This window comes from Poromitra crassiceps, assembly GCF_964638095.1.
Source record: "Poromitra crassiceps genome assembly, chromosome: 13".
Lineage (NCBI taxonomy): Eukaryota > Metazoa > Chordata > Actinopteri > Beryciformes > Melamphaidae > Poromitra > Poromitra crassiceps.
The window spans coordinates 48638534-48656529 of record NC_139644.1 but is presented as its reverse complement, the minus strand read 5'-3'; the positions used below and the strand labels follow the sequence as shown (position 1 = coordinate 48656529).

The 17996-nt window shown below is 44.9% G+C and overlaps 1 protein-coding gene across 1 annotated transcript in view; it reads right to left on the bottom strand.

The window, feature by feature from the left end:
* LOC310788614 (collagen alpha-3(VI) chain-like) overlaps positions 1-13344 on the bottom strand; it is a gene marked incomplete at both ends in the record, with an annotated part of 75476 nt that extends 62132 nt beyond the window's left edge. The window contains 3 exon segments of the mRNA XM_083650142.1: positions 1447-2040; positions 7566-8159; positions 13260-13344. Coding sequence (XP_083506268.1) covers positions 1447-2040; positions 7566-8159; positions 13260-13344 — 1273 coding nt within the window.
* Positions 13345-17996: the final 4652 nt, after the last annotated feature.

The window sequence follows — 17996 nt, the reverse complement described above, 5'->3', positions numbered from 1 at the left end:
TTATTCCATATTATTATGCTTCTCAAACCAATCTAACTGCAGTTTAAATACTGCAAGCATGTAAATACCCTACACTATAGCAAGATCAAAGTGAAAAGAATGTTCTAAATGCATCAGCTAGAAAAATATAGCCTATTAGATTGGTGAAAGTTTGTCCAGAAAGATATCATTTTCTCTCGCCTGCTGCAGGAAGGATGATGCACATAAATATACCCTACATTATGTCAAGTCATTGCATAAATGTGTTTTTATTGTAAAACTAAATGTGAAATAGGGCCAAGTTATTGGAGCGGACATCACAGTATAGCTATAGCAGATGCCAGTAGAAGCGCGTTCCGCTGTCACTTATCTAAATCACGTTAAATCGACAAGGGGTATATATAGGCCCAGGAGGACATATATGTTTCACATAGGGTGGTGTTTTCATTTCGATGTTTTATTTGGTCCAATATTGAAATGTTCTACAATTGCAGGCTGTGTTACCATTACACATTAATTTAGAACTACCTTTTATATCTATTTCGGCTCATTTGGTTGCTATTTAGTAGCGAAATGGAGAAGCACAATGTATGCTGGGAACTTACAACTTCTTTTTCCTATGGGAAGTGTGTTGTGTCTGTCTAAGCGAGGGAGTCAGAGAGAGAGAGAGAAGGGTGACAGAGAAGAGGCAGAAGAGCGCTCCTCGCAACTGGCGCACTGAATAGGCCTAGTTTCAGAGAGAGACAGAGAAGGGTGACAGGGGAGAGGCAGAAGAGCGCTCCTCGCAACGGGCGCACTGAATAGGCCTGGTTTTCAAAAGCGCAAAGCGCTAAATTTACGCCAGGTCGGAAGATATCAGTAGGCCGGTATTTAGCGCCGACACGCCTAGTCTCGCCCATTCTGGGACTGCGCCACGCCCATTCGGCCTAAAGCGCATTTGGCAGCGTAAAGCCATATTGATATCTTCCCGAAACAGGCGCAAGGCACGTTTTTTTGCGTTTAAGGCCCGTTTTAGCGCCGAAGGCCTGTGGGAGAATAGGGCCCTGCGCAGTTATGTGTTTATAGAGACATATCGTCTGGACCTAGAAGACCAACAAAATGTATCAATCCATCAACTCCAACTCCATTCTCACGGCAATCAGACTGTAAATAATGACCACAGTGCACAGAAGCGGAAGTATTTCGCTCTACACCAGAAACCACGGAATATCGGCCTTCTGTCCCAGAGTCTATTTACAGTAGTAGCCAGACTGATAGACTCTATACTAGGTTCCAAGAGTGTTCCTGTGCTGGAATGCCATAAATCATAGGTATGGATTTAGTTTTTTATCTTTTTTTTAAGTAATTTTACTAGACAAATTATGTATTGTTTGTGTTTGATGTGAAGCACATTGAATTTGCCTTGTGTATGGAATGCCTTGGCTTGAATTGTATGTTCACGCACTTAGTAAGATGTTGAAGCATTACCAGATTCGGTGGGTCCTTCTGTCACCACCACTCCCGTAAGAGTGGAGAGTGGAGAGACAATTATCTTGGGGTTGCGAAGCATCATTCGTAAGTCCTTCAGCATGAAGGCTAAGCTTTCATCAAAGGCAATCCTCTTCAGCTCCTGCTCATCAGCAGACTTGGAGCCTGCAGCCAGTGTCAGCACCCCCATACGCTGCAGGGCCTCGGCAGGCTGGTCCACACTGTCACTGGACTTTTTACTGGTGATCAGCAGTAAAAGTTGGGGTATCCCCTGTTGAATACGACTGCCCTTATCAGCTCGTAGCATGTTGGTCCGTACAAAGTCCAAGGCAGCCCCGATGTTCACCGTTTGTCCAGGTCTTGGTTTGAGTCTTCCCAAAGCAGCAGTTAGGTCCTCCCTGGATCCATAGGAGTTCAGGTCCATCTCCAGGCGAGCAGCATTGCTGAACTGAGCCACACCCACTTGCACTTGGTCCGGACCGATTGGCATGGTGTCAACAAACCGCTTGATGAACTCACGCATCGAGTTGAGCATCGTGGCTCCCATTGTACTGTCAAGGAGGAAAATGATGTCTCTTCTTCCAACTGCCAAGGCTGTAAGAGAGAAAAAAAAAAAGATTGTGTGAGAATAAGAGCTATAGTGATTTAAAGCAATGATATAATGTGACCTCCATTGGTACTAAAAAGTAAAAGAGACATCAGGATATCCTATAATAATTGATTTGTCATCATTATGTAATATTGGTTATGTGTCAATGAGTGCTTAATTTATTATTAGGTGTTCAAATTTACACATTAGAAATAATGTGCCATATTTACATAATGTGCCATATTTACTGTAGGTAGCACTCTACATTACAGCTAGGTAATACCATGTAATTACCAAAGTAACAAGCAGGTAATAGCTTGGTATTAACAATGGGTATATCTGGATAATGAGACTGAAATGTACACAATAGGCTAAGAGGGCCAGGATAACAGGGCCAGAAACAAATAGTAATTATAGCTGCTGCGCAGCAATGGGTCGTGGCCGGGCAGGTCTCAAGTCTTTTAGCTATAGTCCAAATCGCGTCTCAAGTCTTTAGTCACAAGTCCAAGTCAAGTCTCTTATGGATGAGTTTTCTGTCATCTGCTGCATGCAATCCAATCTGCTTAGATTAGAACACTGCCGTTCATGACAGGGCTGGGGCAGAAGGCAGCAGGTTAAGTACACAGCAGTTGAACGCATCACCCACCCAGTCCTACTCAGCCAGGAAGGATGACATCATTGATGACATCATCACTGATGACATCATTGCTCAAGTGACATCACATCATTAGGTAATTAGGGCAATTACGATGCTCTTTAGGCTATACATTCAAAATACTGTCAAAAATTCAGTTTTTGACATACAATTCTTAGACTTTGCACACTTCAACTACTCTGACAGCAAAATATTGTCAATTTTTTTCATGGAGATTCAAGCTTTATTTAGCAAGAATTTGCATTAACTGTTTAAAGTACAATTTACAGTAAAACATTTTGATGCACTGTGGGCTAAATTTTTGATCTATCAAAAATCTGTTTGATACTTTTGTGGAGGACAGTCTATCGATGCAGATGCTGGAGTTTGGTGTCGTTTGAAGAAAAAATGTGGGAGGAGTAGGGTTTAATTTAGTTTTGCAGTTTTTGCAGTTTTGCGGTCTTTAGACTTCATAATTGGCCATAGGTTGCAGCGTACAAAAGTTTCTCCTCATTTGGGCGCACATTTCGGTGAAAGTGCCAAAGCCGTAGCCCATATGCCTGATTTGTTATGAATTTTCAAAATTTGAAACTTTAGACGGCTATACATTCAAAATACTGTCAAAAATTCAGTTTTTGACATACAATTCTTAGACTTTGCACACTTCAACTACTCTGACAGCAAAATATTGTCAATTTTTTTCATGGAGATTCAAGCTTTATTTAGCAAGAATTTGCATTAAATGTTTAAAGTACAATTTACAGTAAAACATTTTGATGCACTGTGGGCTAAATTTTTGATCTATCAAAAATCTGTTTGATACTTTTGTGGAGTGGACTATTTTAGCTATAGTCCACTCCAATAACCTCAAATTGTTCGTCCTCTAGTATCCCAAGTGATCGTGCAAGAGCTTGAATATGTGTAAGAACATTACCAATGTCTCCGTGATACACAACAACAGCTTTCCCGTTAGGATCTGTTAGACCACTCTGGTTGCGTGCATGAGAATCAAATGTAGCAAAGGAATTACCTCTATTAATGACTGCAAATGTGTTACTCCTCATTGTAACAAAACACGCAATGTAATCTTTGAAGATTGACTGTAATGCCTCACGCAAAGGTTTTACAAATTCATTTTCATTAGAATAATGCGATACACCAATTTGTCCAGTTATGCCATTAAACACATTGCATGAAAATGTGTTATGCTCCAGCTTATAGAGTCCAGGTAGTTCATTTGGAAGCATGTATCCCTCTGTCTGATGTATGTTGCCTTGTTCACGCATATTCAAGTAGAGCTGATTTCCATTTTCTAAAATAAGGTCAATGTCATCAGTGTTCCATGTGAATATGCTTTTCATGCTATTCTTCACAATTGCATTGAAACTGTTGGCAACACATTGAATACCAGCATATATTCCAAATCTTTCATCAGCCTGGTGACAAGAACCTTGTACAGAAGTCCTATCCATGGGACATAATGTTGCAGGGATTTCACCAACATTATGTCTTGATCGATCTGGGGAATTGTTGATATGGATTTGTTCAACAATTGCAGTGTTAGCACCAGCTTTTTCTGATTTCCTTGCAGCATGGAGCTTCTTGATCATCTGATGGCGTATTCCAAATCTTTCATCAGCCTGTTGACAAGAACCTTGTACAGAAGTCCTATCCATGGGACATAATGTTGCAGGGATTTCACCAACATTATGTCTTGATCGATCTGGGGAATTGTTGATATGGATTTGTTCAACAATTGCAGTGTTAGCACCAGCTTTTTCTGATTTCCTTACAGCATGGAGCTTCTTGATCATCTGATGGCGTATTCCAAATCTTTCATCAGCCAGGTGACAAGAACCTTGTACAGAAGTCCTATCCATGGGACATAATGTTGCAGGGATTTCACCAACATTATGTCTTGATCGATCTGGGGAATTGTTGATATGGATTTGTTCAACAATTGCAGTGTTAGCACCAGCTTTTTCTGATTTCCTTGCAGCATGGAGCTTCTTGATCATCTGATGGCGTTTTTTGTTGCGAGGCATCTCAACTGGGACCTTACATGGAAAGATATACTGTTCCCACTTATATAGTGTCAACCAGAAAGGATTTGTGACATCACTTATGACATGACATCACAATAGCTCGAGTGACATCAGTGATGGTTTCACAATTGCTTGACTGACTGATGACATCATAAATACAACCCAATTGCCGTACTGTGGAAGTCGATGCAAAGGAGTGACATCACACCACATGTGATGTCACTTATGACATGACATCACAATAGCTCCCCAGGGACTCTTAGTGGCTGGCCCAACACGAGCTCGGCCGAAGAGGACTGCAGATCCTCCTTAGGGGCCGAGCGCAGGCTGTAAAGAGGGCTATTATAACGCCACCATCTGCTCAATTTGTGTATTTCTTTCGTGTATAGTATAAGGCCCCTCTGTGCACCTCCCTACGAAGTTTCGTAGCTGTAGCTGTTATGGTTTCTGAATTACAGCTAATTTACTGCAAAATTTTTCGAAACCCCATGCAAGTCAATGGGGAAAAAAATATTATGACATCACAATTGCTCGAGTGACATCAGTGATGGCATCACAATTGCTTGACTGACTGATGACATCACAAATACAACCTAATTGCCAAATGTAACAAGATTTTTCGAAACCCCATGCAAGTCAATGGGGAAAAAAAATATTATGACATCACAATTGCTCGAGTGACATTAGTGATGGCATCACAATTGCTTGACTGACTGATGACATCACAAATACAACCTAATTGCCAAATGTAACAAGATTTTTCGAAACCCCATGCGAGTCAATGGGGAAAAAAAATATTATGACATCACAATTGCTCGAGTGACATTAGTGATGGCATCACAATTGCTTGACTGACTGATGACATCACAAATACAACCTAATTGCCAAAGGTAATTAAGGTAATTAGGCTATACACGGGGCCAGAATTCAACGTTTTGATGCACTGTGCGCTCAATTTTTGACCGATCGAAAATCTGGTTTGATACTTTTGTGTAGAACAGTCTAACGATGCAGATACTGAAGTTTGGTGTCGTTTGAAGAAAAAATGTGGGAGGAGTAGGGTTTAACCAGGAGGATGAAGAATAATAATAATACAGGCAAATACAAGAAGTGGCCTGGCGCTTCGCTGGCCCGGCCACTAATAATAATAAAGGCAAATACAAGAAGTGGCCTGGCGCTTCGCTGGCCCGGCCACTAATAATGGCCAAATGTAGTCCCATGGTAAACCAAACATCTAGGAAACACTTCCCAGCTAGCAATCTCCCGCCCTTGATAGCGACCTGCCAGTGTTATTACCAAGCTATTACCTGGTTATTACTTTGGTAATTACATGGTATTATGAAATTATCACTTCTTTGTTACTCGATTCAGCACGCTAGCTCGTCCGCTGCATGGACTCGCCCGCAGCTCGGCTGCTGCACGGCCTCGCCTGCCCTATTGGCATGCGCAGTGCACAATTGCTCAACTTTGCATCATGATGACATCACTCACTGATGACATCACAATGATGTAACAATGTCTATGACATCATCAGTGATGTCACATTTGCCCGAGTGTAACCAAAAACCACAATTGCTCGAGTGACATCACTGATTTTCACAATGCCTATGACATCATCAGTGCCTATGACATCATCAGTCATTGCCCACTTGCTCTAAATCTTATGGCATCACTGATGATGTCATAAGATGATGTATTACATCACTGATGTCACAATGCCTCTTATGACATCACTGATGTCACAATGCCTGACATTACTGATGATGTCACAATGCCTCTTATGACATCAGTGATGATGTCACAATGCCTATGACATCACTGATGACATCACTTCCAGGACAAAAATTGAAACAGAGAACATTGCCCACTTGCTCCATTTAATAATAGATTACCATGATGTTACCGAGCTGCAATGTAAAGTGCCATTTCCACAGGTTATTAATGAGGATTTACCATTGAAAGCGGTAACTATAGTATAATGTAATGTGTTGTAAACACCCCCCTGGCACCAACAAACAAACAAACAAACACACACACAAACACACACACTCACTTCCATTGTCTCTGGTTGATATTAGTGCGTATAGTGTCTATATAAGGTTTTAGGCTAACTGTTTTACAAACCCTGATGAAGGCCCCATGCTGAAATATATAACTCGCCAAAAATTTACCAAGATGGGAAAAAAGGGTCATATGTCAATGAAATAGTTAATAATCAAGAATCAAGAATCTAATCATTTACATTTGTTATGGATGATGCTGAAATTAAATAATTCCAAATTACATAATTTTCACTGTCAACAATCCAAATTATTTTACCAAGTTTTGACCATTTTGATTGACTGAAATTAATTTTCAGTCTCCCACCAGCGTTGAAATGATAATACATAATACTAAATCAGTTAGGTTCCAAGAACACAAAGCCTCTTCTGAATTTCTATTGCTTAGTGAGAGATCTTTACACTCTCAGCCCATTTTCCCTCTCTCCCTTTGAATGGAATTTTCACTATCAACTCTACAAGGAACTAGTGGAATTTGGTAGATCAAAGAAGTGATCATTTTAAAGTCAAAGCTCACCTCCCACGTTCCCAATTCTTGTTAGGCCATGAACAAGAATTAGTGTTACTGATTTTTATTGAGTGATAGAACCACATCATTTAACTGAATACCATTATTAAAACGCCTTATTTGCAGTGGGGACAAAGGAATTTCATGTTAATCGTGAACACTTCACAGTTACAGTACCTTGCAGAATACAACATTGTTTATGATCACTCTTGCAAGGCATTCGATTTCATTATGACCCCTTCCACAACCATGCCCCACCAACATTTACAGAGAAGTTACATACCTTCTGTGAACTCATTCTGAACAACAATGGTGCGCTGGGACACCCCGTAAATGTATGGGAGCAGCTGGTCACCCATGCTTGCCGCTGCTCTGAAATCAGGGGCCGACAGAACGAAGCTTTTATCTGTAGCAACTGCTTCCAGATGTGCTGTTGCAGTACCGCCAATCGCCACGCCAAACGTGAGAACATTGGCCTTCTTAAGAGCCCTGTCACCCGCACCAGTATCGTCAGTGGAGGGGCCGGCACTGATTACCACCACAGCCTGGGGCACACCCTCCTCCGCCCTGCCCCCGGCTGTCTGGCTCAAAAGACTCTCGGCCACTTCCTCCAAGGCGGCCCCCAGGTTAGATTCATCATCCCCAGTGATGGTGACACGCTTCACAGCTTCCAGGACTGCAGCTTTGCTGTCATAGCTATTTAGATAGAACTGAACCTCTGGGTCAGCGCCGTATAGAGCCAAGGCCACCCGAATAGTGTCCCTGCCCACATCGAGGCCCTCAATGATTTTCAAAGCCAAATCACGCACACGGGGGAAGTTTGCTGCTCCAACGTTCTTTGATCCATCAATTAAGAGTACTACGTCAGCTGCGTCAACTTTAAGGGGAGAGAGAGAGAGAGAGAAAAAACAAAATGCAAGTGAAAGCGTAAACACAGTGAGACAGAGACAAAAAAGACGTGCTAGCACATCATTGCATGTGGCAAGTAACATTCACAGTGAACACAATCTGTCATCAAAACATTGCAAAAGACATTATACTGCATGTAGGCTGAATCAAGGAGATATTCTAAAGTGATTTAATCTGTAGGTTATGTGTATTTCCCTGAAGAGGGGTGGGTTCAAATGTTTAGGAGATCAAAATACAATAGTGAGCTCTAATGTGAAAATGTTTTGACCCATCATAGAATAGTTACAGTATGAATATAGGTAGTGTGAAGATGACTGATCAAATACAGTATAGTAGTTGATATGAACATTAACCACTGATGTAAATTAGCTAGTATTGCTGATAAGCTGGCTATGTACAAAGCTTGAACATCCTAAAATGTGTGGGATATGTCCCTGGCACCATCTCCATTGAGTTCAGCCACCCCATGCAGACTCATGTTACAGACCTCAGATAAAGTGACCAGTCATGACCCCGTGGTCCATCCTTGCTGCTGAAGAGTTCTGACATACATCTGCCATGTTTGATCCCATCAAATCCAGCTCAATATTTTTCATCTTTCAAAATCATTTGGATTTGTACACACTTGCACCCCCCCCCCCCCCCCCTATCCATTCATTACTATCTTGCTATTCACCTTGCACTAATACTTAGCATTTAGATGTGGAAAGATTTCTTAAAACACTCCAGGTCAAGGATGGATCCAGGCAGGTTCATCACTGTTTCAAATGTAGAATATTGCAACATATTTTACACAGTTTTAGACACAGTGAGACAAACACAAACATACAAACACAAGACACACAAGCAGTGGTGGGTGGTTAGCGATTGTTAAAAGCTCACTGACTTATTTTGAGACATTCTGTTTTGAAGGATAAGCCAACATTGCTAGAATGTTCTAGAAATTTCTGTTCATATATCAGTATTCTGTGTTGTGTGTGTGTGTGTGTGTGTGTGTGTGTGTGTGTGTGTGTGTGTGTGTGTGTGTGTGTGCGCGTGTGTGTGTGCATGCATGCGTGCGTGTATGTTTGTGTGTGACACAGACACAACAACTATTAACTACTATTATCATGTGATATGTCATAAAAAGTGGTGGCTATATGGGATTATTACTGTATGCCAAAACAGTAATCCATTTGGGACATTTCTCCCGATCGCCTAGATAGCTTGTTCTTAATCCATGCTCAAGCATCTCTTTATCTGATCTGAATTTACATAGCCAATCTGCTGCAGCCCTCATTACAAACAAAACACCTGCATCTACAGTAAGATGCAGTAGGAGAAGTCAATCACATGCAAAATGTATTGTGATTTTACAAGTGTTATGGGGATATTAAATGTGGTAAGAAAAAAAACAAGGGATGTTAATGTTGCTGGTGGATGGTGAAAGGTTATTGTGGTTGAAATATCCTACTGGATTCCAGTCATGGTCATATATACACAGCAGCTTCTTCCTGGGCAGGTGGGCTCATTAGTATGGCAGTGGCACTGGCCTCTTTTTCCCACAGCGCTGGGCCAGCAGGCCCCGCTGGGGTCAGAAGATGGCAAAGTCAGGACACTCACTCAGTTTAGTGAGTTTTGTAAAGGGGGCGAGGCTAGGGAAGAGGGGTCATAGCTTGTGATAGGAAAGGCATAGCATAGATAGAGAATCAGGATTCGAGGGGTTGGCAGGGGCACGGCTGGACTGCCACGTCCAGCTCAGGTGCTGCCACTGGCTGGCGTGGCTAAGCCAGCTCAGGTGCTGCCACTGGCTGGCGTGGCTAAGCCAGCTCAGGTGCTGCCACTGGCTGGCGTGGCTAAGCCAGCCACAACATTAACCGGTAGACATACTGCAATGTCTACCGGTGCGATGGCCGGTGGGCCGCTCGCTAGTGGGCCGGTCAGGTTGGTGAGAAAGTATGTATTATGTATTTGATTGGGCCGGTAGCGGCCCATTCAGGCGTCAATAATGAATGATTCTGGTCTCTGGAGTGGCCCTCTAACCAATCAACGTTGGTCCACGTACAATTGGGCCAGCCCATAGCAACCGTCTGTCACTCACTTCAAACACAGTGTTTGAAAAGTAGCGCTGCATCATGGCACCACCGTCCACCTAAACGGATTAAAATCACTGACTTCACATCGGCGTCATCGTCTGCGTCTCACTCGTTTGAGGTAAGTGTGGCAGCTATTTGAATTTGACCAAGCGATAGGATTCTGGGCTGGCGGTACACGCCAAACTCTATTAGAAAATGTGGCAATTTAACACACTGCCTTCCTTGATATCGGCAATCGCACCTACCTTGTAGAAAACTACCTAAAGGCCTTCACAAATTCGTAGAGCCTGCTGGTAAATTCGGCGTACATATGATCGACCAAGCACTCCTTAATTTCAACAAAATGACAACTTTTAGGATTGGTGCACACTGCTAGGTAATCGATGAGTGAGCTAGCTAACGTAACATTATTCATGGTGGTAGCCAGGTGGGTTAAACGGCAACAACGACGTTATGATTTTCACGTTTTTATAACGTTTAGATTAATATCTAAACTGTGCTTATTAGAGTAACTTATAAACAATATTTAATTTCCAATGACTTGCTTGCTTGCTCCATCAAACACAGGCATGGAATGAGTTGAGTTGTAACAGACTATGGGGAAAGATACATCAGACATATGGGAAATGTTTGTGTGGCTATATTATGTCCAAAGTAATCTACTCTATATTTTTTGGTTTTGAGTATCTAAGTTTTAGTTTAGTTTTATAGTTTCACCTATAACAATACTGATTCCTAGTGGTAGGGAGGGACGCCAACATGACAACAATCAATACACTTGTATTTGCGTTAAAAAAAAATCAGTGTTGTTATGTTTAGTACTGTACTTATGTCTATTTAATAAGTAAACGTTGAGTTCTCACTGGGCACGTTTATTCAATGCTGCAACATCATTACGCCTAAAACCCCTAGACCGGGTCATAACATGTGGCTTTATAAGTAAATCCCCAACCCATGTGAGCGCGAGCGAAGCGAGCGCGAGCCGAAAAATTGGGCCGATTCGAAATTGTGGGCCTGTCTGACACATGGCAGGTAGCTTTTTTGGTCCCAGTCCAGCCCTGGGCAGGGGGAGTGGCTAGGGGGATGTTGCAAGGACTGGGGCGGTAGAGAAAAGGGGCTGTGGCTAGGCGTAGGAAGGTGGTAGAGAGTCAGGATTCAAGGGGTGGCTAGGGGGATATGGGAGGGAGGAGAAAGGGACAGTAGCTAGGGATAGGAAGGTGGTAGAAGGTCGAGATTCGAGGGGTGAGTAGGGGGATGTGAGTGGTGGGAGCAGCCGTGGCTTAAACATTTACGCTTGTTTGTTACCTGTCCCTGCTCCAGCCACAGGGGCATTCACTACTACAGGGGCAGCCCCTGCCTGGGTCGCTGCGGTGCAAATCTCCACCGCTAAACCTCGGATTATGTTCCGCAAGGATACATTGAACACATGAGCGTGATGGGGCTGGCTAGCCATCTTCCTGAGCTCCACTGCGTTCTTAACGCCCACCGCAAACACGTCCAGCCAGTGGCAGCACCTGAGCTGGCTCAGCCACGCCAGCCAGTGGCAGCACCTGAGCTGGCTCAGCCACGCCAGGCAGTGGCAGCACCTGAGCCGGCTTAGCCACGCCAGCCAGTGGCAGCACCTGAGCTGGCTTAGCCACGCCAGCCAGTGGCAGCACCTGAGCTGGCTTAGCCACGCCAGCCAGTGGCAGCACCTGAGCTGGCTTAGCCACGCCAGCCAGTGGCAGCACCTGAGCTGGCTTAGCCACGCAAGCCAGTGGCAGCACCTGAGCTGGCTTAGCCACGTCATCCTGGGAGCACCCGTCCACTACCTGGGCCACCGATTGACGAGCGCGACTGCCAGAAGCTCTGGTCGTGTGCTAACAAAACAAGTGGTCCAGGGCCCCCGAAGGTATCTCATAGTCTCGATGTGTCTCAGGACTCCCTGTGTTGTCGGGTAGGCGTTGAGGTGGAACTCGGTGTAGGGTTTGCTAGTGTACCGCACAAGGGAAAACGTAAACCTGTCCCCTCTGCCACGGTGCAGTTCTTTAAACATGCTGGAAATAAATTGTCTGATTTTCTCAAAGTTCGTCGCTCCAATGATCTTGGACAAATCGACTAGAAGCTACACATCAGCGGCCAGCCCATGTGCACAATCTTCAAAAGAGAAAGCTTGGTGTTTTGAGAACAGATGTGAAACCCAGTGGGATGAATAAAGCCATAGCATTGTTTTGGTGCCAAATGCTAACAATGATGCAAAATCCAACTATAATCTGGGGGTAATTATGTCTGACATTATCAGTCTGCTTTGTTTGTCAAAAATAAAGCCAAAGATTCAAACCATCCCACTGCACTTGGTACTCGTAGGCCTCCTGACACCTCTAGTTCATCTTTGATGAACTAAACTCTTTGAAGTCAGATACAGAGACACACACCTTGAAACCATCATTAAAATATGTTGAATCATGAATAAAAAAAAATGCCAGTTTAGCAACAATGCTCATCAAAGGTAGAAATTCATTACATTTCCATTGATCATGTTTTGATGGTAAAAATATCATAAGTACGTATAGACTTTATGGTAGCAATGAGATCAACAGATCTTAACTGCCAGCTAATCCCAGTGAGCATTGCTGCAAACTGTGCAGCTCACACTGCTGTGTGTGTGCAGCTCACACTGCTGTGTGTGTGCAGCTCACACTGCTGGTGTGTGTGCAGCTCACACTGCTGTGTGTGTGCAGCTCACACTGCTGTGTGCAGCTCACACTGCTGTGTGTGTGCAGCTCACACTGCTGTGTGCAGCTCACACTGCTGTGTGCAGGTGTGCAGCTCACACTGCTGTGTGTGTGCAGCTCACACTGCTGTGTGTGTGCAGCTCACACTGCTGTGTGTGTGCAGCTCACACTGCTGGTGTGCAGCTCACACTGCTGTGTGTGTGCAGCTCACACTGCTGTGTGCAGCTCACACTGCTGGTGTGCAGCTCACACTGCTGTGTGCAGCTGAGAGTAACTTACCCTCCTGAGCATCAAGTTTATGGAGCATTCCTGCAAACAGGACGCCCAGAAGAGCGCACAGCGGTAACAGCCGATGCCTCTTCATCTTCTACCGCCAACAAGGACACCTGTGAACCCAGAACACAAAATATTGTTTCACTGTGTCTGGATGACTTTCATGAATAGGGTTGAATCAATATTTCCTGCAGGTGAAATAAAAGTTGCATGTACAGGTAATCACTTAGAGCAGTCATTCTCAACCTATGGTACTCGTACCACCTGTGGTACTTGCGCCCCCCTGCTGGTGGTACTTAAGGGGCGTTCACACCGAGATATTTATTTTTCGCTCTGTCGCTCAAGTCAACCCTTTGGAATCGCTCTGTCGCTCTGTTTAAATCACTCATCAACAGGCACACGAAATGACGGACATGTGGGGGATATAACGTTACGCAATGTCATGCTGTTTGTCCACTACGAGCCACTATCATTGTTTACAAGCTAAGCCTATCAGCGTGCTCCTAATGCGAGCTGCATACCGGTAGTACAGACTTCACTTCATGTCAGCTGTCAGCCTGTCAATGTGGTTTGTTGCCACACAATAAACCAGCGGTTTGTTCCAAGCCAGTGTGATCCTTGACTCGCTCTCACACGGCAGCCAATCAGCATTGAACAGCGAGCGACTGATGCCAGCATATTTTCGCTCGAGTTGGAATATTTCATCTTGAGCGACGAGCGTATTTTCTCCCTGTCGCTCTGTCTCTGCCGCTCGGACGCCCAGCGATTATTCTCCCAGGCGAATATACTGTAACGTATCGGTGATACGCCAAGTAACGGAGAGTTGTAGTTGGTACAGGTTCTTTATTCACAGGCTCCTTTAGCTCCTAGCAGCTAGCTTCACACCGCTAGCTCTACACATAGCAACCGGTCTCAGCTCGCTCCATAGCTAGACTCACATCCGGCCCACGGCCGCTGGCTCTATATACCCCGTTTCCCCTAGGAACACACCCACACACATTAGTTCCTAGCTGCACTCTAGACACTTCTATTGTACATCACATTACAGGTAATACCTGGATTACCTGGAACGCTACATACTCCTCACCCAACATTAGTCAATGCCCACATTGACACCCACAACCCACACATATCCCCCTGTACCAAAACACACCAACACTACATTTTTCGCATTTCCCCAAATAGGCTCTTATCTTTTTAGCACACTTCTTAATTTTCGTTCCACCACCACCATTTGCATTTCTTTTCATTTCTTCCCTCTTTTCCCATTCCTTTAATTCAACCCACATTTCCGTTCACATTCCCCTTCCAATAGCCCTTCTCTTTAACACCACTTAATTTTGCATTCACTCCCACCATCATTTAGTTACTTCCCATTAGCACCCTTTTCCCCAACATTTTCACTTAACACAAGCCCCAACATTTACATTCCCTCTTTTCTCTTTACACACATTTCAATTCACCAATAACTCCCACATTTACCTTATTTCGTTTTCCCTCTTTTCTTTACACTCATCTTCAATTTAACTCAACCCCATCATTTACCTTCTTTTCTTTTTTTCTTCCCATTCATTTAAACCACCATCATTTCCATCCCCCCTTTCAAAGCTTCTGTCCCACCTGAAGCACATTACAGTCGACACAGCTAAGGCAGTAGTCCTCTACGTCTCCCTTCATCTGTACCCAGTAGTACATGCCACCGATGTTGCTGAGTGTCTCTTCGGGCCCATAATGACTGGATCCAAGGCCCTTATGTGCCCACCGTAGCGCCAATCCTCGCAGGCAACTAGGCACCAGCCACTGGAACCCCGTGCGTCCGTGCCCCTTTCTCTTCACAATCCCCTGATCCAGATACAGGTCCGGAAACATGCTCCACAGTCCCCTCGTGGCACCGGAACACAAGCGAATCTCCTCCACAGGGGGCCGGCATCCGGCCGTTACCCCCTCGAGCACCGGACCGATATCCGCGTCCTCCGCCTGCCTGCGTCTCCACTCGCGCAAGTCGACCTTCCAGATGGCCATGTCGTCGTCCAGCTCTTGCACTCGCTCGTCCTCCCGTCCCGCTCCCCCAGGGGGCGGCGTGTTGAGGGCAGCAGGGCAAACACCACCGGCGTCGATCTCCACCTCGGCTCTTTGCAGTGCAACCGTGGGGGGTGTGTAGCGGTTAGGCTGGGCCGGTTCCCCCGGCGGTAACCCCCCAGGCTCACCCGCAGGCTCGAGTGTCGCTTCCCCGACTGCCACAGCATTGCAGGTGATGTCTCCCGCTTCCCTCGGGCTGTTCACTGCTCCGCTACTCCGCTGCTCCTCTGCCTGTTGCTCCTCTGGCTGCTCCCCCGGCTGTGTGTCTCTTCCAGCGTTCACACTCTTAGTGCAGTCTCTAGCTAAATGTTCAGGCGACTGGCAAGTCCAACAAAGCCTCACCTGTCCGCCGCCTGCACGTCTCTCCTCTCTCGCTGTCTTCCAGTCCCCGACAGCTTCTCGACACTCTCTAGCTATGTGTCCCGATCCACCGCATGCCCAGCAGGCTCCCTGCTGTCCCCAGTACCTTTGCTCCGCATGCCCGGTCCGTCTCCCGGAACCGTCTCGGCACCACCTCGCCACGTGGCCCGGTTCCCAACAGATCCAACACAGTCTATTTTGTGGTTCCTCCGGCCGTTCTCCCCGCTGCATTACCTCCGCGCTCATCAAATCCACCCGCAGCATGACTTCCTGCAGCGCCCGCATCACCTCTACTGCCCAGGCAGGAGTCTCTTCCACCAGCCGTCTGACTTCTTTCAACACACGGGCTTCCATGCCCGCCAGCATCGAGCTGATCTCCGTCGTCAGCTCCTCTTTTCTCCCGTTCGCCGACAGGCATTCTTCTAAGCGCACCATCACACGTGGCGCTCGTAGCAGCTAGCTCACACAGCTAGCTTGCTACCGCTAGGTCGCTCGAGCCTTTGATCTCCAACTTTTCCTCCGCCGTTCCTCCTCACTCTCTCCCCTCTCGACCGAATCAGAGGCGCTACCGCTTCACTTCTGCACCAATGTAACGTATCGGTGATACGCCAAGTAACGGAGAGTTGTAGTTGGTACAGGTTCTTTATTCACAGGCTCCTTTAGCTCCTAGCAGCTAGCTTCACACCGCTAGCTCTACACATAGCAACCGGTCTCAGCTCGCTCCATAGCTAGACTCACATCCAGCCCACGGCCGCTGGCTCTATATACCCCGTTTCCCCTAGGAACACACCCACACACATTAGTTCCTAGCTGCACTCTAGACACTTCTATTGTACATCACATTACAGGTAATACCTGGATTACCTGGAACGCTACAATACGCTCAATCGCTCGTTTGCATTGACTTTGTATGTAAACTCGACGCCAGCAACAAACTTTAATAGGTCGGTGTGAACGCAGCTTTAGAGGGATCCCTGGAATCTCAATGTTTCTTATGTGAAATAAAACCAACTTTAAAACATGTTGTACAGTAAGGTGACCAGATTTCTCAAATTAAAATCTGGGACATTTTCAGGTCCGCTATGGGGCCCCCGGCTTTTAGAAAATTGTGTACATTTTACAGTAAAATGCATCAATCTGGTGCACTTTGAGAGCAAAAGTAAGAGGCTAGATCTATGAAGAACTTTGTGATTTTGAAACAATTGGAAAAAAGCAGTTTACAATGGTTACTAGTTATCTGGCACATTTTACCACAAATTAGATGGCCTAGGTAATTCATGGGAAATACTGGTGTATTGTGTAGAGTGGCAGGAACATAGAGAGGGACAACTTCTCTCTTTAACCTCACCAACTGGTGGATAATTTACACAAAACAAAAACTTTACTGTACTGATTTATTACCTCAGTATTAGTTTTAGGGTGTCGCTCACCAGTTTCAAGTATTCAATGGCCACATGACGATATTAGCAAATTTAATATTAAATGCTGACAAAATAATTTAAAAAATCATGTTAATACTAAAAGGCAATTTTAATGATTAAAATTGTAATCTAGAGATAAATATGACCTATTGTGTTAATTTAAACCAGGGGTTATCAAAGTTTTGATGGCTGAAGGCCAATTTAGGGAACATTAGGCTAATGACTAGATAACAATGATCCATCGCCAATCATGTTAAAAATTGACATTTTTTTCAATGGAGTTTGGTGTACATTAAAACGTTACTGACTTCTCTGCAAAAACGTTTTGAGTTAGTTACTGCACTTACTTAACCAGGTAGTTTTACTGTACTTTTAATTATTCAAAACAACTGACCCGCTGAATGGGGTCCGGCATATGACGGTAGCAAAAGCAGCAAGCAGACGCCGCTTCTCGTTCGCCACCTCTGGGGCTTCAGTTGCGGGCGGCTGGGTCCTGGGAAAACCACGGCACGGGCAGAGGGAGGACATCTACTCTGTTCAGATCTACTCTGTCACACACAGGCAGCACTTTGCACAACGTGCACAGCACAACGACAGGCTTTTGTGGTGCCGCAAATGCTCTGTTATCGAGTTTCTTGCCAGTATTATTATTTGACTTTGTGGCCAAAATCGGGGACATTTTCGGAGACAGCTCCAGCCGGGGACAGAGCATCGAAATCGGGGACTGTCCCCGAAAATCGGGGACGTCTGGTCACCCTATTGTACAGTAATACTATCAAAAATACTGCTATGAATGAAAATAAGCTTGAGAATTTAAATGGGGTTTAAAATAACATCTACATTTATTTGGTTGTTTTTAGATTTAGGAGCAAAGTAAACGTTT